Source organism: Drosophila arizonae, chromosome 5 (assembly GCF_054131065.1).
Source record: "Drosophila arizonae isolate 15081-1271.41 chromosome 5, UAZ_ARI_1.0, whole genome shotgun sequence".
In the NCBI taxonomy this organism is placed as follows: Eukaryota; Metazoa; Arthropoda; class Insecta; order Diptera; family Drosophilidae; genus Drosophila; species Drosophila arizonae.
This window is the reverse complement of record NC_142925.1, coordinates 12,864,989-12,888,813: the sequence shown is the minus strand read 5'-3', so window position 1 is coordinate 12,888,813 and position 23,825 is coordinate 12,864,989. Positions and strand designations below refer to the sequence as shown.

Below are 23,825 nucleotides of genomic sequence, written 5' to 3'. Positions count from 1 at the left end.
TGTCAATATTTATAATCTGTTTATTTATTTACATTATTTCTCTGTAAAAACAGAAAAGCCTTTATAGTCATGCCGAGCCATTAAAATAATGCTAATTAATTCAAAACATCTCATTCTAATACAATTTCTGTTAGTTAACAGTGGCAGAGCACTGCAAAAGAGCTGCTTAACAGAGCACTGTTAAAAAGCTCAGCATCTGGCGGGCACAAGCTTCACGGCTAACATATAGCATGTTAAGCTCACAGTATATGTACACTAGCACATGCAAGCTTCATATACACACTCACACACACATATATACATATAACTGCGTACATACGCACAAAGGCAACTCTAATTGGTCACTTCCGTTTTGAAGACGTTTCCTTGGCGCATGCGACGTTCAACTTCAGCAGTTGCTGCGTTTGACACGCACACACACACATACACATACACTTGTAGCTCTATGTGTGTGTGGCTGTGTCAGTGTGGGGAGGGTGCAGGTGCAGCCAACCACTTGTCGCAGGCTATAAAAGTCACTGGCATAGAGCACTTGCCTGCATACGTTTGAATGTTACCGTTAGCGCAACAACTGATTCAGCTGCTGTTGCCCAATTCCTAGTTCAGTGAGCTACATACATTAAATAGGTTAGCAGTTCTACGGACAGTGCAAAAATATGTGTGGTTGTTAAAGAGTCAAAAGTAGAGAGTTCGGTATTTTGTGGCGCTTTTCATTAGCATTTTCTGCATAGTTTCTTTGTGAATTTGAGAATTGTTGAAAAATATGGATTGGCAAAAGTGTGTGATTTAAGCATTTGGAAACTAGCAGGTATGTATGAATTTGACGTGCTTAAGTTAATAACTGTAATCAATTTTGATAGATAAATTTTGTTGGAATTAAGTTTATGACAAAGGAAATAATAACTCTCAAAAAAAATATACTGAACATTAGCGAATTTATGAATATATATTAAACAAAGCGAATGACCTAAAACATTTAAGATTTATGTATTTACACCCTCACAATTTTTTTCCTATGCTCAAATCTAATAATTTATAAATACTTGTATAGGTTTAAATATTTATGATTATTATATTATGATTATTATATTCAAATTTAAATTTATTTTCTTAATGATCATTTTATATACTCATTCTCCACTGTTAATTTATTTTCTAGCAACATTTTTGCAGTTTTGTATGGATGGCAATTAAATTTGCAAAAGAAACAAACATATTTTATTAAAAATTTTATATTACCTTAAAATAAAAAACAATATAGTGCTATTTACCGATTCCTTTCAGAATGATTTATTAACAGCAGCAAAAAATATATTTACTAAAATATCACCATTACCAAGCGTTAATTCAGTGCTTAAAATTATTTGCAAATGAAACGCATATTTATGAACAAAAATTGTTAAACAGAAAAAGAAAAATGCAATTAATTAAATATACTTTGTGCAGTCATGCATTGACGTGTCAGAAAACTTGTAAGACTTATAAAAGTGCCAACAACTTATAATTCATTTTATTAAATTAATGAAGAAACCTATTACATATTTATCAAACATCATTATTATCTGTTAATATTATGTGCGATGAATGATTTTAATGGCTGGGTTATACAATGTAGATTTAAACCAGGAAATTGGAGAAATCTTATAATTTTTGCATTTATTTTTAGAATGGAAAATAATATTTATTTTAATTTATATTTTTTGCTATTCTATTTAACATAGTTCATAATAAGTCTCACATATCTAAGCGGGTCAAGAATTACATTGAAGTAAATCAAGTCCTCAACTCTTATAATGAAACAGCAGCAACTGAGATTTGGAGATCTTCAAAGCTCCAGCCGAGCTAATTCTTTTAATTGAATCGTGCGACTTGCTCGCTTTCAATTGAGCCCAGCTCTCGGTATTAAATTAAGCTAATGCGCGAACATTTAATTGGAGCAATTAATTATGCTAAGAGTTGAAAGAGAACAAACACACACAAGCACACATGTATGCTATGTATATGTGCATGTGTTTATATATAGATCAAATATGGTGTGTAACATGCTTGAGCACAATGAGAGTAAACTGAGATTTGTCGATGGGCCAAGCGATGCTTTATGTGCGAATCGTTTGGTTTTGTGCTGTAATTGTCAAGTGTTTGTGTGTGCGGCGGCCACACGTCGTATGCGTAATATACGAACAAGCACTTGAAGCTCGGGCTAGAGAGCATGTCGTGGCCAAACAGAATTCAAGTGCTATGGACATTTCACCAACACACACACACACACACACACACACACATACAGAGAGACACTCTGAGCTCAATTGAGCATCAAGTGTCGGCTTAAACACTCAAGCAGCGCATCGAAATTGTCGTATGCCACAAACATGCGAAACATATTTTCAATATGTGGCAAAAGGTGAAAGCCATGATTGAGGTTTAATCTAGCATTTGCAATTAATGTGTAATCCAGCTAATTTTACCAAATGCATTTATTATTCTCTCTCTCTCTCTCTCTCTCTGTCTCTATCTCTCTTTGTGATTTAGAGCTGGCGGGCGACGGCGACGGCGAGGGCTAAACTAAAACGACGACGACGTTTTGGCCAGGGATTAGGACATCGTCGCAACGGCGATGTCACCGACCGGACAAATAGCAAAGACGCCCACGCCACACGACAACGATAACAATAGCAATAACGATCAGCGTGAAACATGGAGCGGCAAGGTGGATTTTTTATTATCGGTTATTGGATTCGCCGTCGATTTAGCAAACGTCTGGAGATTTCCCTATTTGTGCTACAAAAATGGCGGTGGTAAGTGCTGGACGACTAGCTCAAATCATTTTATCTGGGCGAGAGTTCACTTAAACCCAACAACTGCCAACGGTTGTCCCTTTGGCCAATTAGCGACACACTCACACACACACACACATACAGTTTAACGGCTGAACAATGCCACAAAATCATTTATAAGGCTTTACACATCATTGAGCGGCAAGGAACTCACTCGAGCTGCTCAGCTGCCGCATAACAAGTGACTTGGCCTTGTTAACACTTTGACAAGTGCTGGGAAAATGCGTGCGAAGTGCTGCCATTAAATGTGGGCTACTCTCGGCTTGGGCGTGTGCTTGGTGGTTGGGGTGCTAAGTGCGTACTTCCTAGACGAAATTACCCAGAGTCCAAGGCATATAGAAGTAGAAGGAGAAGGGGCAAGAGAGAGGGAGAGGGAGAGGCAGAGTCGGAGCGAGAGCGAGGGCATAAGTTGATACATATGCTTAGACTTGTGATCTTCGCTGGCAACGCCATCATTCAAAACAATTTCAAAGCTAAGTGCTTTTGTATGACAACTAAATCTGGCAGTCATAATCGCATTTGGGCTCCTTCACCTCCTTTGCCGCAATCTGACAGCGAGTGACTAAGCATGGGGCAGGACATGCTTTCCAGGGCTTTTATTGTTGCCGACACACACACACGCACATACACATACATGTATGTATCAAGCACATCAAAATCAAGTCATATATATGTATATATGTATGTGTATATATCATAATACGCATTGTTGGAAATTCATGTGCGGCACACGTTTTGACGGCGGCACTTAGGCGTTGAAATGAATTTTCCATTCGTAAATCAGGATATATGTGGTCTGTATGAGTGTGTGCGTGTGTGTGTGTGTGTGCGAATGCCTTTGCTGGTTGCCTTTTCCTTTATAGTTTTATGACTATTTCATATAGTATTTTGTTGTCGTTGCTGCTGCGCTGGCCTTTGCCACAAGCTTTTTTCTCAGCTCTTAAAAAATAAATTGTTATTTCATACGCTTCATTGCACTCAATCAGTGACAGCTTAGTTTTCATTTTCATTTTATATCATTTTTGTTGCCTTTGCCGTTGCCAGGCTTAACTTGCCATCGCCGCCGTCGTCGTCGACGTTGCAGCAGCAGCAGCAGCAGCAGCAGCAGCAGCGACAGCATCGACGTCCACAGGTTGCGATTATTAGCTTTTAATGCCCTACCAGCTTAGTGGGCATTTAATTTTTCCTCTCCTTTTTCAGCTGAGCAACAGATGAAATACCTCCACTCTATGTAGTTGGCCCTGTGCTGACATACATACATTAAATATACATACAGACAGTGTCATATAATCTTTGTGGAGCAGAAGAACTTGTGGTTTGTTAAATACGTTTCTTAGTTTGAGTTGTTTTTGCAAGAGAATTAAATCAAGAATTTTAATAAATTTTTTATGATTTTCTTAGTTTGCTGTTGTTTTACTATACTTCATCAATATCATGATAATTTTTACGCTAATTATTATTAATTAATATGAATATTATTTAATATATGTGTAGGTACTACATATAGTAAAACACACATAAAAAAAAAATCCTTATATAAAGTAACTATTCAATCACGAATCCACTCTAAAAGAAATTTTAGTAGAGTCAAAATTAAATTACTTATAAGAGCGCCTCAATCTGGGACACAGGTTTATTTATAAGATTCTCATATAAAATTCAAGTAAGTAGGTATTGACAGCCATCTCAGACATTCCTTCAAGAGGGACTACGAACATGGAGCACTCTATGCTCAACGTCAACATGATCTGGTATTGAGACATACGATAAACACTTGTACTTGTGCTTGGCAACTTACATACATTATAATATACGAATTTTATATTGAAAGTGTCGCTCTTCGAAACGAAAAATAGTTCAGCACAGACCGAGTCATCTTATTCTCTCTGTCTCTTAGTTCAGTTCACCATATTGTAGGTCAACTATTTGGGCTTTCCTGCCGCTCTGAGCATATTAGTTAAAGAGAGCAGCTCAGCGCAAACTCTTCTAAATAAATATTTTTAATAGTAGTATTACTATAAATTATTATTAGTATTTATCAATTATTATTAGTATTTATTAATTTGTTACATTTTTGTATTGTTCGAAAAAGAGTCGTGTTGATTCGTTAATTATTTCATTTCTTACACTCAATCCGAAATTTATTTAAATTTGTTGTTCTATTTGGATTCGATCTTTTTCTAATCGTATAAATATTTAAAAACCTGAATTTATTAAAATGAAGTAAATATTTCAATTATAAATAATGCAATAATATTGAAAATATATAGTTATAATAATACAAAACAAATTTACCCAAACCATTTGCTGTTATGACTGTGAATTTTGCATTTTAAAAAAATATTTATAAATCAAATCAATTTACTCATATTTTTAAATGCAAAAATCATAAAAAAGTCACTCAATAATTGTAATTGTGAGTCAATAATGTGAAGTCATAATGTTTGCTCTTTTCAACTTCAATAGATTGATATTTCTATTTAGCAAACGCTCTTTAATTGTAAGTTTATTAGGGTAATCAATTTAGTACGCTTCTTTGTGCTAAAAATAGCCATGGGAAAACCGGAAGTGGTGGGCGAGGCGACGGAAATTACAGCTTCAACAGCAGAGCAATAGAGCAACAGAGCAGCAGAGCTGCATTTGATTTTAAGATCCTTATCTTGTGAGGTATTATTTTACGTTTTGTTTTACATTTTCTACATAATTGACAGCACAGTGTTCAAGCGACTTTCGTTTATTTTTTTTGTTTTAGCTATACAGACATAGATGTATGTGTGTGTGTGTGTGGGTGTGGGTGTGTGCGAATATGCATAATGGCCGTTGTTGGCGTAGCCGTCGTAGTTGTCGACGACTTTGTCGCCCACTTTGCCTGCTAATAGACATAATCAAATCATAAAACGCCCCGCTGTCACTCAACAAAGTATCGATGGCACTTTAGCAATTGCCCGGGCAGGCGGAGCAGGCAGAGCAGGCGGAGCAGGAAGCCAACCGACCACGTCGACTGCATGAGACAGCCAAGCCGAGCCGTAGCCGGAGCAGACCAGACCAGGCCAGAACAGAATACAGCAAAGTGGAGTGGTGTCGAAAGGAGAGACATCTCTCTCTTTGTATGTGTGTGTGTGTATGTGTGTGACCATGTCCTTATGTACGTACGTGTGTATGCTTGTCCCATTGCCAGCCGGGATGCTGTTAATGTTTTTAAAATGTCCTTAGAGTGGCACTTGTGAAACAATTTGATTTTGTGTGTATCTGTGTGCTGGTGTGTGTGTGTGTAGAGCGACAGAAACAGACACTGACACGGGTCAATCACACACTCATACTCTTTCCCACACACACACACATAGACACACCCATCATACACATTGTTATTCATAATATTTATAGTGCCTCGGGTGTTGTTAAATATTATAAAACTCGATTGCGCTTTAATCAATGCGGCGCTGCCCAATCGAACTTGGTTGCTGGCAAATTCAGTTTGCTAGCTAATGATTGTTGAATAATTGAACTTGAGAGAGGTCGGATATGTGAAATATGATATTATAATGGAATTATTATTATGGATGTTAAGTGTGGAATTATCTGTTATATATTACAGATAGATAATAATATATATAATAGATAAACGATTTATGATTTATATAAGGTATTAATATTCTTAATGTGGACAATCGGCTGTATGTATGCTGATGTATGTTTGTTTGTCCATCTGTCTGTCTCTTTATTGGCCTTTCTGATTATTTTTGAGCTCCCATAGCCAATATTGATCGTGCATCTCAAAGGCAAGAGGATAAAGTGCAGTTAAGGCTAAGAAGACGAGCAGAGGTAGATTAGTTGAGGTGTGAAAAAAGTAAACTAGAAAAGAGTTAATTAGAGTGCTTGAAGCAGCTAGAGCTATTCCCTAAAAATCGAATCTGAAAACTAACTCAGAGCGAGGCTCTAGAGCAGAGCTCGGTTTTGACTCTCGCCCTATATAGAGGCTGCCTACTAAGCTACAGTCGGTAAGTTCTCAGTGCTGAAGTATGTGATAGTAATATTTAATGATAGTTAGTAGCGAGCTAATGATGATGAGTTTTAGTATTATAATATACACAATAATTATTATTATCATATTAATTAGCATTGAGTAGAATCTTATTAATTATATTCATATATTCAATGTGATAGGTGTTATATAATACCGATAATCATCATGGTGGCATCATCATCATGACAATCACGAGAATCATAAATAAATTAAGTGTTTGTCTGCCACCTCAAAACATATTGCAGCTCTTCAATGCGACGAGGTATCTCATAGCTGGGCATGCCTGCAAGCTGCACTCTGCATATTGCAATGACAATAAAGACTCTACATTAATTAAATATATTGGAATCAACTAGGAAGCATAATTGCATTAGCACCAGATTTATGCCTAGATGGGCATAACGAGAAGTTACACAAAAAGAATATTTGTTTAATACAATATTATTATATGTATATATCCTGTCTTAATCTTATATATACACTGTTTTAATCTATTAAATATATTTATATATTATAATATTCAGTTTATAATTATTTTGCATAAATTTGACAGGCGCCTTTCTAGTGCCCTACTGCATTATGCTGATTGTGGGTGGAATACCGCTCTTCTACATGGAGCTCGCCCTGGGACAGCACAATCGTAAGGGCGCCATCACATGCTGGGGCCGTTTGGTGCCGCTGTTCAAGGGTAATTATACAGGACTCAGTATATACCAAAGATCTTCTCGTGCTACATCATAGACTCCATATTCCTCAGGCATTGGCTATGCAGTGGTGCTGATTGCCTTCTATGTGGACTTCTACTACAACGTGATCATCGCGTGGTCGCTGCGCTTCTTCTTCGCCTCGTTCACCAACGTGCTGCCCTGGACATCGTGCAACAACATATGGAACACGCCCAACTGCAAGCCGGTAAAGTCCCTTGAATAGAGCTTCATTTCACCTTATTCACCTTGATGCGTGTATCACAGTTCGAGGGCCAGAATACGCGCCCTTTGGTTGGCAATCTGAGCGATTTCTATGCCTTCAACAATCAGAGTTTGTTCTTTGCCAACGAGTCGTATACGAATGTTACCTTTGCCAGCCTGGCACCCGTTCTGCCCGTCGAGCGATTCCAATCGGCTGCCTCCGAGTACTTTAAGTGAGTGGCACACACACACACGCGCGCACACACACACACACACACACATCTGCACACACTTATTCTGCACTTTCATTCTCAGCCGCTACATACTCGAGCTGAATCAGAGCGAGGGCATTCACGATCTGGGCAAGATACGCTGGGACATGGCCCTGTGCCTGCTCATCGTCTATCTCATCTGCTACTTCTCTCTGTGGAAGGGCATCAGCACCTCCGGCAAGGTGGTCTGGTTCACGGCGCTCTTTCCGTATGTGGTGCTACTCATACTGCTGATACGCGGCATCACCTTGCCGGGCTCTGCCAAGGGCATTCAGTATTACCTGAGCCCCAACTTTGATGCCATCTACAAGGCGGAGGTGTGGGTGGATGCTGCCACCCAGGTGTTCTTCTCCTTGGGTCCTGGATTCGGTGTGCTGCTCGCCTATGCATCCTATAATAAATATCACAATAATGTGTACAAGTAAGTGCTACGCTTCTGCTTCTTCCCCTTCTTCCTCTCATTTCTTATCGGATCTTCGTCTGTCGCAGGGATGCACTGCTCACCAGTTTCATCAACTCTGCAACGAGCTTCGTCGCCGGCTTCGTGATATTCTCCGTGCTGGGCTACATGGCGCACACGTCGGGCGTGCGAATCGAGGATGTGGCCACGGAGGGGCCAGGCCTGGTCTTTGTCGTCTATCCGGCTGCAATTGCCACCATGCCGGGCAGCATCTTTTGGGCGCTCATCTTCTTCATGATGCTGCTCACGCTGGGACTGGACAGCTCGGTGAGTGCTCAACTTCCCTCAAAGATTTAACAGAGAAATGTTGACTAAGTTTTCTCCCTTGCCAACAGTTTGGCGGCTCGGAGGCCATTATCACCGCCTTGAGCGACGAGTTCCCCAAGATCAGGAAGAACCGGGAGCTCTTTGTGGCCGCACTGTTCTCGCTGTACTTTGTGGTGGGTCTGGCCAGCTGCACTCAGGGCGGCTTCTATTTCTTCCACTTGCTGGATCGCTATGCCGCCGGCTACTCCATACTCGTGGCGGTGTTCTTCGAGGCGATTGCCGTCTCCTGGATCTATGGCACGAAACGCTTCAGCGATGACATACGTGACATGATCGGCTTTCCGCCGGGCATGTATTGGCAGGTGTGCTGGCGCTTTGTGGCGCCCATTTTCCTGCTCTTCATAACGGTGTACGGCCTGCTGGGCTACGAGCCGCTGACCTACGGCGACTACGTCTACCCGGACTGGGCCAATGCACTCGGCTGGAGCATAGCCGGCTCCTCGGTCACAATGATACCGGCCGTGGCCATCTACAAGCTGATTGTAACACCGGGCAGCTTCAGGCAGCGACTGCGCACCCTCACCACCCCGTGGCGGGATCAGCAGCTGGCGGTGAATGGCGTTGCCACCGAGGTGACAGTGACCCTGGTCCGCCTGGCCGACACCGAGGCGAACGATGCGGCCGACGTCTGAGCTCGACCCACGGCACGTTTTCAGATATACTACGTGTAGAGCATTTGGAAATTTACCAACAACTTCAAGATTAGTATTAACCCTAGCCTGAATGTGTGTGAATCAATGTATGTGTGTTATTGCAGTAGCGGCAGCTAGAATTGATTTAATTTACACTTTCGGCTTAGCTCTTAGGCAGTCTAATGCACTAGGAATCTAATGCAAATTTCGCATACAACGTACTTACTTAGGTTTCGACACCAAACAATGTTGTAGCTCAAAACCATAAGCCTACAGTTAAGACTAGCCAGTAGTTTCGTATTGCGCTGTATTCACAGTGGCGCCAATAAATACACACACACTACTCACGCATACACCTGTACACACATATATATTATGCATACTGTATGAAAGTATGTTTGTATATTCACCAAAACGCTGTGTAGATAATACAGAAGAAATATTTAAGTAGACAGTTGTAATGTTGTTCGAATGTATGTATGTATGTAATGGTGTGCACATGCCACAGGGAATTAAAGGTACGATTAGCAGCTCACAGGACCCTTAACTGGATGTCAGAGTTCGTATACACACATAAATAGCTTTATTATATAGTCTGTGTCTGTGTAGCCGAAGCAGGCAAAGCAATCAATAGCTTATGCCACATAATTGATACAAATATATATATACATATACATATATATACACATATATGAGTCCCTGCCAAATAATTTATACGCTTAACGGTCGAGCAAAGTCCTTTTCACACAGCCATAAAAGGATTTTGCTCAACTCCTAGTATTTACATATAAAAATATACTGAATCTGTTTGTTGTTGCGTTGAGTCACTCTCTGTTTGACTTCGTCAACCTCGTCTAATCCCTAAGTGTTACCTTTGATAATGTTTACACAAAAGCAAAGTCGCCAGCCATCGACCTTGCTTTGACTCTTTACCGCTTAAGTTGGATCCAGGTGATTCGCATTGCATTTCCACGCAGCCATGTGGGAGTGCAATGGGTTGCACTAGTATCGCATTACCAAACTAATTTTACTCAGTTCACTTCAATTAAATAAATATGTATTTTAAGTTGATATTTAAATACTAAGCTGTGTTTGTGTGTTGGAATGGAAATGAAGAAAGGTGGGTACTACATTTATTAAATTTCTCTTGAATAGAATTGTCGGAATAAGAAGAGATTTATTGCTGTGCGATTTCTTGTTTTTATCTATGTGGAGCTGTGGAGCATGGACTTCGAACTTTATCCAAGCTAGCTACAAAATGTTTATAGCATTTACTAACATCAAGTAAGATTGCTCTATTCCCATTATTTTGGTCTAAACATTAACAGCAGTAACTAATTCACAAGAAGACTCTGTAAACTGTGACTGTAATATTATATTTTCTTCGATTATTTTTATTATAATTATTTTTTATTGTTGTTTAATTTTCTTGGCTTTGCTTACTGTTTAAGTGATTTGCAATGTATCCCTTATGAGGTGGGTTTGCATAATACAATTTTTCTCCAATTGTACAGTAGCTTAACAGTGAACCGCCTGTTAAACTTGTCGATGTTAACTTTCTAACTCTGGAAAAGCTATGAAAACAGACCTAACATGATTGAATTCAACATACTCTGTTCACTATGTGTATGAGTATGGAAGATTGGCTTATCAACATATTCAGCTTCCAGGCTACTCTACTATGCAATCTTCTCTGCCATCTAGGCTACTCTTCTATGGTGTCTACTCCATACAGTGTACTTCTCTGTTCAGTCTACTCTGCTACTTAGTCTAATTGGCTGTACAGCCTACTGTTCCTTCTATCTATCTAGTGTACTCATCAATGCAGCTCACTTATATATTCATTCTGTTATGCTACTCCATTCCATTCATTCCATTTCAATCCAGCTTACTCTTTAGCTCTGGCATAGACTGTCTCTTATCATTCAGCATTCCCTGATTTTTAGCATTTTAATGAGAACTTTAATAATGTTTGTTTAAATATAAAAATAAAATATATAAAATTTAGCAATTATATGATATATTCATCGCATCATCTGTTGCTTACAATTTTTACTACTAAAATTTCATTGCATTTTCCCAAAATCCAGAGGAAATTATTTATTTGCATAATTAAGGGCATTTTATTATTGTTATTATTATTTCATAATTTATTTACGCTTAATTTTCTTTTACATATATAAAGTTATATAATATTTGTTTGTTTCTTTTCTTTAAATATAAAATTGCAAATCAATTAGAAAATTTATATAAATAACAAAATGTTAATGGGTTGAACATGAGATTAATCATTTAAACGAAATGCGAACGTTATGTAATATGAGAATTAATGGGTTTTATTTTTATAATATTTCTTTTCTTTTTTTTTTTTTGTGGTAAAGCTAATTGGCTTGAATTAATGGAAATGTTTCTGTTTGAATAAGCTGCGTAATTTAGTATTTTCTATTTTTTGTGCATTTTTTTTGCCAATGGACTTGCATTTAATTAAGTGTGCATCCGATAATACTTATGCATGTGTGGGGTGTAAGTGTGTGTGTGAGTTATATGTATGTGTGTATGCTATGTATGTATGTCATGTCAATGTGTGTATGTATATTGTATACAATATATTCCAGGTATAATTTTGTATTTGTTGAGTATTTATTTGGAATTTGTCTTATGCCCTTGCAGAGTATTTGGTATTTTTTTGATATTTAATTTAAACATATATTTATAAAAATTTACCTTAAATTCTTAATATAAATTAAAATAAAATTTAAAAAATTCTAAATCCAATCCCTCTGCAAGGGCATTTAATATTCGGTATGCCGAACATCAATTTCTGCTTTTAAAAAATATTTTGCATTTATTTTCTGCATTAAACGGCAAATGATTTAATGTCAGGACAATTATTTATTAATAAATTTATTTTTATGTTTGTTTTTGTGCATTTTGTATTCATATTTTATTTGTAGTGCATTTTACGTATTTTTGGTCTGTTTTAGGTGCCTTGAGGGGGGAAATTAGGTACACATTCCACAGGAGTGAACAACGAACGAACGAGAATTTTAGCTTCTTCTTTATGTATGTATGTATATATATTTTGGTATATATATATACATATATGTTATAGAAACTATGAATTGGAAATGCCTGAATGTGCTCGATTTAATATACATTTGTATATATTAATATATGTATATATATTTAATTTGTAATATGGTATACTGTAGTATATTTTGTGTTCAGTTTATTTATTTTTTCTTGTAAATATGCTTGAAGCTTGCTATAATATCTGATCGTTCAGTTAGCATTTTTGTTTTTCGTTGGTTTTTCCTTAATTCTTGCTTGTAAATTTGCCATCTACTTAAATAAGTTTGTTGGTTGTTTAACTGCGTGTTATTTGATTATTCAAATACCAATGCGAAATTATAGTAGCTTAACACGGACTATTTTTACTGTGAATCAACTAAAAAAGGCAGCAAAGGACGGACAATGATGTTGGATCTTGGAGATGAACTTGAGGTATGCCACAGCGAGATACCCTATAAAGCTGAACATTTAATTATCTTGAAATCTATGATGAACGCTTAGGAAAGTTTTTAATATTAGCAAAATTCATTGTGACGTAATTTTTGTACATATATGAGTACATTTTATGTCATATATCGTATACATTTTACATTTACATTCTATGTCATGTATCCTCCATTGAGAAATCTGTATAGAATTTTGATAGGTCTCAATCTTCTAGCTAAAAACCAAATCCCATCAATTGTAAATCATTTTGTGCATCAAGGTTGTCCTTTTATAGGGTACCACTCCACTCGACACTCCCGTTCATCTCTAAGAGCATAAAGTATATAGAATCTATGCACTGGTATAATACGCCTCGGCAAGCCGAAGTTGCTCGGTTTGGATCCTGTTATAATACTATGAGTACTCTAATCTGGGTATTCCTTTAATATTCTGTCACATTGAGAGTTTTGTTCTGGTTCGCTATGTTTCTAACTGTGTGCGCATGTATGTGTGCACAGCTACGTGGGCTTGATAATTGATATTGTTGATATGATTGCGTTGTATGAGTTCAAGTACGAATATATATAATATAATATATATATAATATGGTATATGGATTATACTATATCTAATGTAAGTAAGCTGCTGTCTGCTGTCTGAGTACATTTTGTGCTGGGCTAAGTATTTTCGTAAAACTGATTTGTGTACAGTAAATCAACCATTTGTTCCATTGGAAAAGCTTAATTCATATGATAGCAACAAATTTTGTTGTTGTTCTGTGTGTACAGTGATCGCTCGCTTGAAAGACACATTTGAATTGACATGACATATGCTGATGAGTCGTCATACTATAACTCGAGCACGAGTCTATATATATTTACAATCGAATTACTTAAATATATGTATGTATATAATGAGTATTGTGTGAGCTTGACTATATGTATATATATGTATGTATATGACTCGATTAAAAAATCTATTAAAATATGAATCGCGAATTTCGGTGGCTGTTATTCATGTCGATTAAAATTAAATGAAATTTGAACTCTTCTTTTTTGTTTGTATTTTGTTATGCTTATGAAATACTGAACAACATAAAAATATAATCAAATAATTTGATTCGATTAAAAAGCGCAACATTTATTAAATAATTATCTAGTTCTAACAATAGCATTTTCATTAAAATTGAAAATTATATTTTCACTATAATGCACATCGTTTCCATTCATTTAAAATGTTGTAGTTGACCAAAAATGAGATTTACTCAATTCGATTTCGATTTCGAGTTCGAGTTCGATTTCGATTTCAGATGATTTGTGAATTAGTTTTTAGCTGAAGCCTAAGTTTGTTAAATCAAATAACGTATCTAAATGTAATTTCTAATTGTTCAATGTATATATAGATTTATATATATACGTATATATATATATAGTATATAGATAATGTATTCAATCATATTGACAACTTTAACTGATTATAGGAAAGAAGCCTAGAGCACGCTTAAATTTACATGTGTTGCACCAAGAGATTTCACATTAAGTTTCGTTCTACAATTTCTTTTAATAATTTATTATGTGTGTGTATGTGTATGTGTGTGTTTACATTTAAGTAACTATATATCAGTATATCAAATCTAACTCAATATTTAAGCTAATTTAACTAATTCCACTTACGTTCGCATACAAGATATATATAGTTATATATATATATACTTACAACTGTATAATTATAGCTTGCATATATTATATATTCCCGTTATTTACTTATGCTCTCATATAATTGATGTGTATTTTTGAAATACGACTTTCAGTTTAGCTTAGCCTAAACAAAGATTACTTTTGATTCTGCCAATGAGAGAGTGTGTGTGTGTTTGTGTGTATGTGGGGCTCTAGCCAAGCTTAGGTCTGCTGTATGGAGCTGAGGAATGCCGGATCCACAGATGCCACCTTGGCGGTGAGGAATGCGTGCATGCAAAAGAGCAAGCTCTGCAGTACCTGGCACTCTAGTTCCTAGATGCGATAATATGGCAAAGAATGAGATTTAGATTATACACATGTACATATAAGGTAAAGTTCTACAATGATTTGGGTTTGGCTAATTGAAGCGCTGTGTATTTATTTATAGCACTTGCCTTCGTTTCGATGGCCCGCGTCTCGTTGTCCTGGAAATGTAGCTTCAACTTGGATTTGCCATCGTCGCTGGAGCCGCGCAGTTGCGAAAACTTGTACTGCCACACCATGGTGGCATCGGCGCCCTCTGTCAGTGAGAAGCCCGCCTGCCAGTCAAGTGTCAGTCCGCCGCTCTTGCCGTGATGGGAAACGGCAAAAGTCTTGCGCTGCAGGTATGAGTGATAGACATAGTATATAGAAATAAATGTGAGATTTATTTATTAGCAGTATGTGGTTATGCGAGAGAAAGAGAGGGGAAGAGGAAGAGATAGAGAGAAAGAGAGAGAGAGAGAGTGACATTCCGACAGCTGCTTAGATTGAGTCTTCTAATAATATTAAGCATACGCCCCATCTCACACTCTCTCTCTGTGTGTGTGTGTGCGTGTGTGTGTGTGCTGACGCACTCCTAAGACCCATAATAGCCTCTGGCTATATCTGTAATAGCCACGGCAAAACAACGGCATACATAGGTTCAATAATCCCTTTATGTCCTGTCTGTGTGCTCGACTAAACGCTCAAAATTGCGAACCAAATTCGTATCGATTCGGACGTTGGCCAAAATCTACGTTTTTTGTCGCCCTCTTTTCTTTTTTTTTTGTTTTACTTCCAACTTTGTGCGTCGCTTATGTCGGTCATTGGCTTTGCGCTGACTTTTCGGAAAGCTAACAAGTGTTGCGTAGACACACACACACACAGACAGAAGCGAGTGTGTGGGTGTGTGTGTGTGTACTCGGGCAAAGTTACATTAAACAAAATATCACAAAACTTTTTGGCAAATGTTTGTTTGGGAGCGCACAGAAATTTGTTTTGTTCATTCCTTGGAAAATCAATACGACATCCTTTATAATTTCTGCTTAGCAAAAAGCAATTACAAAGCATTCATTATGAATGAGAATTTTTATGCTTGTAATTAAGAAAACTACCCGGCGTTGCCTCACTCAAAAGTCATAAGCTAAAATGCTTAGGGATAGCGTTAATTAATTATTAATTATGGAAAGGCTGGGGATTTCTATTAATTATAATGAAATATGAATATAAAATTAAGTAAAAATAATAATCAAATATAATATATTTAATAGAATAATAAATAAAATAAAATTATATTAAATATATTAAGAAATTAACATAATAGTAAAACTAAAAATAACAATAAAATAATAATAATAAATAAATATGCACAATTATAAAATGAATATATTAAAAAAATATTATTAAAAAAAATATATATATTAAAAAATTTATATAAAAAAAAAATTAATATATAAATATATATAAATTAGTCAACTAGTCTAAAATTCCATTTCCAGTCAAAATGATTTGATTCCTACATAAGACTTCGAAATTTGAATGACGGCAAAAGTCCGTACATATGTCTGTCTATATTGATTATCCTTTGCCCTGACCTTTGGTTCAAGGTTGATCGGTGGGAGGCAAGTGCATAAATTAACAAGCAATTGGCAATCACGATAATCGCCCGTTTGCATTGTGCCTAGCCCGGCCTAGCCCGGCTAATTACAAACAAACATGCGAAATTATCAACAAGAAACGAACCCCAACTGTTTATATACACCAGGTACATACATATATGTAGAGAGCTCCATTAATGGAGGTCATGGGGACAGTCATGTGCCTGCATATAAGTATGTATGTGTGAGTGTCTGCGTGTGCATTTACTTACCCCTAATTTAATAACACTGGTCACTATGGCCGCATTCCAGCTGTTCTCGATGCGCAGCAGCTCCTGGCGCGTCTCGACGCTCAGATAGCGCGGCTCGTGTCCGGAGCTCTGCAGGAGGAAGCAATGCTGTCGACTGTCCACAGTCTCCGACTCCTTGACGATGCGAAACATGGTCTGATAGACCTTGTAGACCACCAGAGCCTTGCTAATGCCGGCCACATTCAACTGCAAATGAGGCGAACACAAACGAAATCAGTTATAGCAAATTGTTCATACCAATTCGCCAGCTTTGAGCCAAGTAATATAATTTTAAAGCGCATTAAGTGCTCATATCTCTGCTGGCAATCAGGGTGAGCCAAAATGCCGCCACCAAGAGCAGAGGGCGCCAGCACGAGCATCGCGTATGCCGTGGGCCAACATTTTTCTGAAACTTGCAACTGCAGTGAGTGCAAAGGCTGCTCATTAGAGCAAGCGTACAATTTGTATGCATGTGCTTTGTGTGAGTGACTGTGAATGTCAGTGTGTGTGTGTGTGTGTATGGGCGTGTGTTGGTATGCTATGTGGGGGACTTCCAACTTGACACATAAAATTAGCGCAGCATAGCGGAGCGCACAGTTGCTTTGAAGAACTTTGGGCAAACGAACACGGAACAAAGCTGACTGCAAATGCTTCCATATCCAATTACATATTCATAAAAGAGATGACAATTTCCACTAAACAAGTGAATAAATCTCATATCAGTTAATCAAAAGGGATGCGAGTACTAAATTAATTTTAATTAGATTTAAAATTAAATTAAATTTTAAATATCGTAATATTTGTTGGACGAATTTGTTACAAATTGTTTAAAAATTTAATGTATAATTATTTAATTTATATTATATGGTTATTATATTATTTTATATATATATAGAGCTACTCCAGAATCAATGTTTAGATTTTTCTCCAAATATAACTCTATAAATAATCCTTTAGTATTTGCTTCTTAAATAAGATCAAATTTTCCGACAACAAAAAATTGGTGATAATATCCATAAATAAATTTGGATGCTAAAACTTGATAGTTTTATTAATTAAATAAAAATAAAAATATATTTGCCGAATTAAAGCAGAACTGAATTTTGTTTTATTTGAAGAGCATTAAAACAAAGTTATTGAACAAAAATGAGACTCCTATAACTTGAATATTAAAGAAAATACCAATACGCATTACTAAAGCTCTTTACAGACTGCAGGGTATTATATATTCGTCTACTCTCATCTAGAGTTTTCCTAGCAGTTTTCTCTGCAACCGCAAATGTAATTGATAGTTTCTTCATTCTACTTACTGGAGGCGTTTCGAACAGCATTACTTCGGTGCCTTTGAGCAATAGAAATCGTGGCTTATAGCTCTGCCATGATATATTGTTATTGATAACGCCCTCGTTGACCCAGCCCATGTACTCGATGCGCTCGCCCACAGCAAAGTTGCGATTGTAGAGCTTCATCTGGCGAATGAGTGAATTTGAATATGCATTGAGCCAGTTTCTAGTGTTCCTGGTGGAAATGCTGCCGTATTACCTGCAGATGTGTTAGGCCAACGACATTGTCCGTTATCAGCTTGAGCCACTGGCTGAGTATCGCCAGCTCATCACAGTGTATGACCCCGGTGGTGACGCCGTTCAGGCCGCGCACCTCGAAGGCGTTGGGGCGCAGCTTGTCCGTGCCGTAGATGTAGCGCGTGACATAGGCCATCATTAGGGGCACTACAAATAGCCAGAGACAGAGACAAAGAGAGAGGGAGAGAGAGAGAGAGTGTGTGTGTGTGTGTCAGCGAGGCCAACTTGAAAGGTATCTTTAGCTCAGCTCCTTCATACCTGCCACCACGTCGGTCCAGCGCTTCTCTGGCTCCGAGCAGATTGACATTGGCCGACTGCAGCTGCGGCTGATGGTGCCGCTGTTCACGGATGACTTGTAGCCCTCGTCGGCCTTTAGCTCCGCACAGGTGACATCGTTGTCGGAATCAGGAGTATCCTTTGTTACTGCATTGATTGAATGGATGTTAATGGAATACGTTATTCATGCGGTGTCAGATGATGTTGTGTCTCGTGCTTATGCTCACATTGCTTCTGCAGGAACGGTGTTGCGGCGCGGTAGTGCTTCACAGTGAGTACAACAATGTCGCCGGCGTTGCGCAGTATGTTGACCGCATCGTCGTGCGGGCATGCCGTTATATATTCGCCATTCACCTTGATGATGGCGTCCCCCACAAAGAGTTGACCCGTTATGTCGGCCGCCTGATCCTTGTAGATGCGCGATATTAATATGGGCAATTTATGCTCGGCGCCCCCCTTTATGCTCAGTCCCAGGCCGCCCTGCTTCTGCCTCGTTATTTGCACCATTCGCTCCTGCAACAACGAACAAATACCAATACCAATATACATAAACAGGGGTAAACATACTCGAGGATTCGTTGAGCATCCTCAGCAGAGATTACAGCCCAACACTTTTGGGATAAGTGCTCTTAATGAAGCCAAAGTTTATTTACATACCTTGGATTCCATTGGCGGCCCATTGTGCTGCGAGCTCGTCGGCGTAACAATTTCCAACTTTTGCAAGGTCAACAATTCCATTGTTAGACTAAGTCGGAGGGGCTCTGGTCTGCTTTTGCCATCGCTGACATGAACCATCCCAGACCTCACCTGTTGCACGTAATTTCAATTTGTGTGTGTGTGTTTTTTTAGAGGCATGATTAATGCCATTTGTATTTGTTAGCATTTATTTTTAATTTTTTTTTTAATATTTATTTTTTTTTTTTGGCGTACCTTTAAGTTTTGATCGAGTTTTTCCTCAATCGGCGTCGCCATTGTGTCCGAGAGCTTCATATTTTTTTGTTTAACTTAAATTGCTGTAAAGTGAAAATGGAAATGAAATGGAAAACGTGATAAGAGAAATGGGCTCAGATATCAAATATGCTTAAAGTACGGGAAATATTATATAAATCAAATTTGTATAAGGAAATATTATAGCAGGAATTTATACATGGAAATCAATTAAGAAATGGATCAAGAAAAATATAGAATAAAGTAAAATTTCTTATTCGTAGGAAGCAATAATATGGAATAACAATTCACCTTTGCTAGCATAAGATTTATATAAACATATTACCCTAAGATAAGCTCTGAAATTGCTCTTTATAAAAATATGAATAGATATTTTAATATATACCAGAATATATATTTATATATATTAAATAACTTTGTTATGCTCCATAGAGTATATATTTAGATATTTAATTAGAAGATACGCATATATAATGAGGTCTCATGCTCCATATCGTTGATATAAAACTATAGACTATAAACTACATTTAACTTCTAGTTGCACTGAAGCTTCAGGCACAACTTAAATCAAAAGCTAAAAATACTTGAACGTCAATGAAAGCAAATCATGTTAGCAGTAATTGAGTTTTCTTGAAAGTCTTGCATGGCAATTGGCTAAGCATTGATTACAATTTTAATTAGTTGGGTTGCCCGCAGGGCGAGCTAGTTAATAAGATACATATAGAGACCTGATTGCTTTTATTTATTTATAATTAAAAGTCATGCGACATGCACTGGGCCATGACATCTGTGATTCAGTCATAGAGTTATGTGTGTGCAGCGCGGCTAAATATTTAATTTCATTTGATAGCAAATTTAATTGCTGTCTGCTTTATAGCTGGCACAAATCAGCGAAATGTCACGTAGTTTATTTTTACATTTTATTTTGCGCATTTAATTCACAAATATGTTTCAGCGCCACGACCACAAAATGCCAAACAATTGACAGGGAAATAGGGAAGAAATACGCGGAATATTTGCGGACATCTCCACTCACGCTATCTAATCACAAATTACATGAATATTTTATGAATAATTCAAATATATTTACTTAAATTTATATATAGATGTGTGCATATGTTTTCAATTAAAAACGAAAATAAATATGCAACCGGAAAACATCAAATTACAAATAACTGAAAACACACACACAGACACAGTTGAAGTGCTCTGCTTGAAGTGTGGCTGCATCTGTTGAAGGAATGAATAATACAAATAACAACAAGAAGAACACAAGTGCCGACATAAATACATAAATATATGTATAGGTGTTGATATGTATGACTGGCGTATGGCACAACACTTTCACTACCCCTTTCCAAACACACTCACACACACCCACACACTCATACTCGAATCGAGCATGAAAACAGATCTCCTCAATCTATTTGAGTGCTTGTGTTTAAAATTGTTTCTGAGTAAAACAGGTGTTATTCCATACGTTCCCCATTAAATGCGGAAATAAATAAATATAGAGAGAGTGTGTGAGAGAGAGAGAGGGGAGGACAGAGAGAGTGGGAGAAATGTGATTTTTCTGGATTGTTTTCAATTCCAGCGAATTATGTCTATAAACAAATGAATATATATCTAACTATAACTATGGTTACTCCACAATCAGCGCCTGGCAACCCACTTTAAACACAAATAAGCCAGCATTCAATGACAGATATGTATATGTTGTTGTTGTTTCTGTTCGTTTGTCAGGCGCGGGTCAGAGATGCTAACCCAAGCGACATAAATATTTCATTTGAGCCCGTTCGCTGGCCCCGTAAAAGCTGCCAAGTACCATCGAGATGATACAATTTATGCACTTACCACAGACACACACGTGCGTGCCAGTTGGAGCTGTTGACCTGGGCTATACGGCTACGGCAAACGGCAAACGGCAACGGCAACGGCTACGGCTACGGCTACCTTTGATTATGGCTGTATTACGTGTACTTTGTCGTGTGGCGTGCGTGTCTTGAAACTCGTTACGTTAGCCAGCAGGCAAAACTCACTCACTTACGGAGCGTGGGTTGGGGGTAGGAGTGGTGAGTGGTGGGTGGTGGTGGTGCTGCTGCTGCTGATGCTCTCTGGCTCAAACCAAACAAGCCAACATGTTCGCTGAAAGCAATGCTGCTCTCGCTTGACAATCAGCTGTGCTGGTTAAAAGAGCAGCCAGCTAGGGTAAGTTTTGGGGCTGCTGCTCGACACACACACACACAAACACACACAGTTGGTGTCGTTCGTATTTGTGTTCCACTGTAATTGTTGTAGTATGCACTAAACTGCGACAATTGCACACAACTTGAGCAATTCACATTTCACGTACAGCAATCAAAAATTGTACAATTTTATTGTTGCGACTGTCGCTCGTGTCGCATGTCGCCTGAGAGAATGCAAAGCAAAGGCTGAAAGGCTGAAGTGCTCAAAATGCATTTATGGCATTCTATTGCCAGTCAAATTTACTTTATATGCACGCCGTATAATCCCGCTCGGAACTGGGTCATATTTTCCGTTCAACTATTTGCGGCTGGGCATTGATTCGCTTTCGATATGCACCAATCAGCCGTTTGGTTTGGCGATTAACTAACGTTGTTCAGCACAGTAAGTACTCGAAAAAGTATGCTAACATTTTTTGGATTTTCCACTGTTTTCTTTTCTTTCTTGCGCTGCCCTCCTCTTGCCTCAGCGTTCACTGTGCCTTTGGCTCATGTAGTTCTCCGTCTGGCATCCGCTTCCGTTCATAGCACAACGTTTTGTAAGGCTGCTCGCGAACGCACTAAAATTCAATTCCAAGTGAAGTCAAATGCGTGCCAAGAGAGCAAGTCGGGCGCAACCTCTCTCACTCTGTCTCTCTTCCACTGCACACACACACACACGAACACACACTCGTCTATCGCATAAACAGAAACACAAACACATGTGGAGAGAGAGGCCATGCACATGATAGCTTTGCAGCCTTGCAGCGCACATGATTAAAAGCTGACGGCGTTGCCATACCTTCGAAATGTTCGAGATTCGCTTTCAAAATACTAAATTGAAAGTAATAGACTTTATTATTTATTATTATAATTTACCATACAGTAAATAAATTTGTATTGATTTTGTTATAAAAGTAGGTTTTTTCACATATCGTTTGTTTCTGTTGGTCGATAAAAGTCCCAGCTTTATTTTCGGTAACGCCTGTAAGCGCTGAGCTTAAAGCTCTACGCGAACTTGTCTCTAGAACTTTTATGTGTGAAGCCGCTTTGGAAGGATTTTTAAAAGCTGTGTAAAAGCAATAGCAATAGCTTTTAGCTCATGCTTTTAGATGAATAAAATATTGAAATCATCATTGTTTTTTTTTATAGGACCTATTCTTTTCATATGTCAAAATTAAGTAGCGGTAGCTTTTAGAATTAAAAAAAAGATATTTTGCCATAATAAGAATGCCATAATACAATATTTATATTAAAGTAATTTATATATCTATTATTATTATTTTAAGTACTTATATATCACTTTTATATATAATTAATAGCTATTTTTTAGTCTATATTTCCTTTAAGCCTTGCTGCCATTTGCTATTCATTTGAAATTCATAGAGCTTTTTATAACGACAAAAACATGAAAGCTTGGGTGTCCAAATAAAGCGCCTTGCCCTTGCTGAGCTCCTATAGTTCTCCCACGAGCACACAGATGGCGCTGTGAAGTGAATTATTGAGCGTGTTTGCTCAAGCATTGATCTAGAATGCTTATCAATGGCATTGTCTATTCGTATAGAAAAGTTTCGCAATTGATGTTTTTTGATGACTAGTCTAGTACTATAAGCCATATGTCTTAATGTGCCGAATCGAATTTTTCGTTAAATGTTAATTAAAAGGGCGAGCCGCGCCCACTTACCTGTGTGCCGTCAGCTCATTAAAACTTTGGGATTTCGAGACTCGGCCCAGCGTTCTTATTATTGTTTTCTCTTCGGTCCTTTTGCACAACGGGCACTCGGGCTCGGCTCAGTGATAAGCCGAGAATAAATAGCATTCGCAAACAATGGCAGCAAAGTTAATTAATGAGTTAGCACAAGTTGCAAAGATTTGGCATTACAGACACATTTCCATTCCCATTTACGTGTACGTATATATAGAGTCATTCGACTGGCAAATGGCAAAAGGACCGCCGCAGTGAGGGTGCGGGAGCACATG

At 37.8% G+C, this 23,825-nt stretch overlaps 2 protein-coding genes across 4 annotated transcripts; one reads left to right on the top strand and one right to left on the bottom strand.

Annotated features, from left to right (window-relative positions):
- Window positions 1–532: 532 nt before the first annotated feature.
- DAT (Sodium-dependent dopamine transporter) lies at window positions 533–10,536 on the top strand. Its single transcript, XM_018011551.2, has 8 exons — window positions 533–808; window positions 2,530–2,795; window positions 7,412–7,546; window positions 7,616–7,770; window positions 7,830–7,999; window positions 8,082–8,459; window positions 8,528–8,765; window positions 8,834–10,536. Exons 2-8 carry the CDS (start codon window positions 2,615–2,617, stop codon window positions 9,455–9,457), a joined length of 1,881 nt encoding a protein of 626 aa, XP_017867040.1. The 5' UTR covers window positions 533–808; window positions 2,530–2,614; the 3' UTR covers window positions 9,458–10,536.
- A 1,042-nt stretch (window positions 10,537–11,578) lies between these two features.
- Window positions 11,579–22,446, bottom strand: Syn2 (Syntrophin-like 2). Of its 3 annotated transcripts, none has more exons than XM_018011552.2 (10): window positions 21,478–22,446; window positions 19,606–19,688; window positions 19,333–19,482; window positions 18,903–19,188; window positions 18,658–18,822; window positions 18,362–18,546; window positions 18,130–18,288; window positions 16,802–17,026; window positions 15,087–15,290; window positions 11,579–14,964 (listed from the first exon to the last, which is right to left on the bottom strand). In XM_018011552.2, exons 2-10 carry the CDS (start codon window positions 19,663–19,665, stop codon window positions 14,854–14,856), a joined length of 1,545 nt encoding a protein of 514 aa, XP_017867041.1. In that variant the 5' UTR covers window positions 19,666–19,688; window positions 21,478–22,446; the 3' UTR covers window positions 11,579–14,853. The 3 variants fall into 3 exon arrangements, with proteins under 3 accessions (XP_017867041.1, XP_089325793.1, XP_089325795.1); XM_089469667.1 differs by having other exon boundaries at window positions 22,114–22,446; XM_089469669.1 differs by having other exon boundaries at window positions 22,278–22,446.
- Window positions 22,447–23,825: the final 1,379 nt, after the last annotated feature.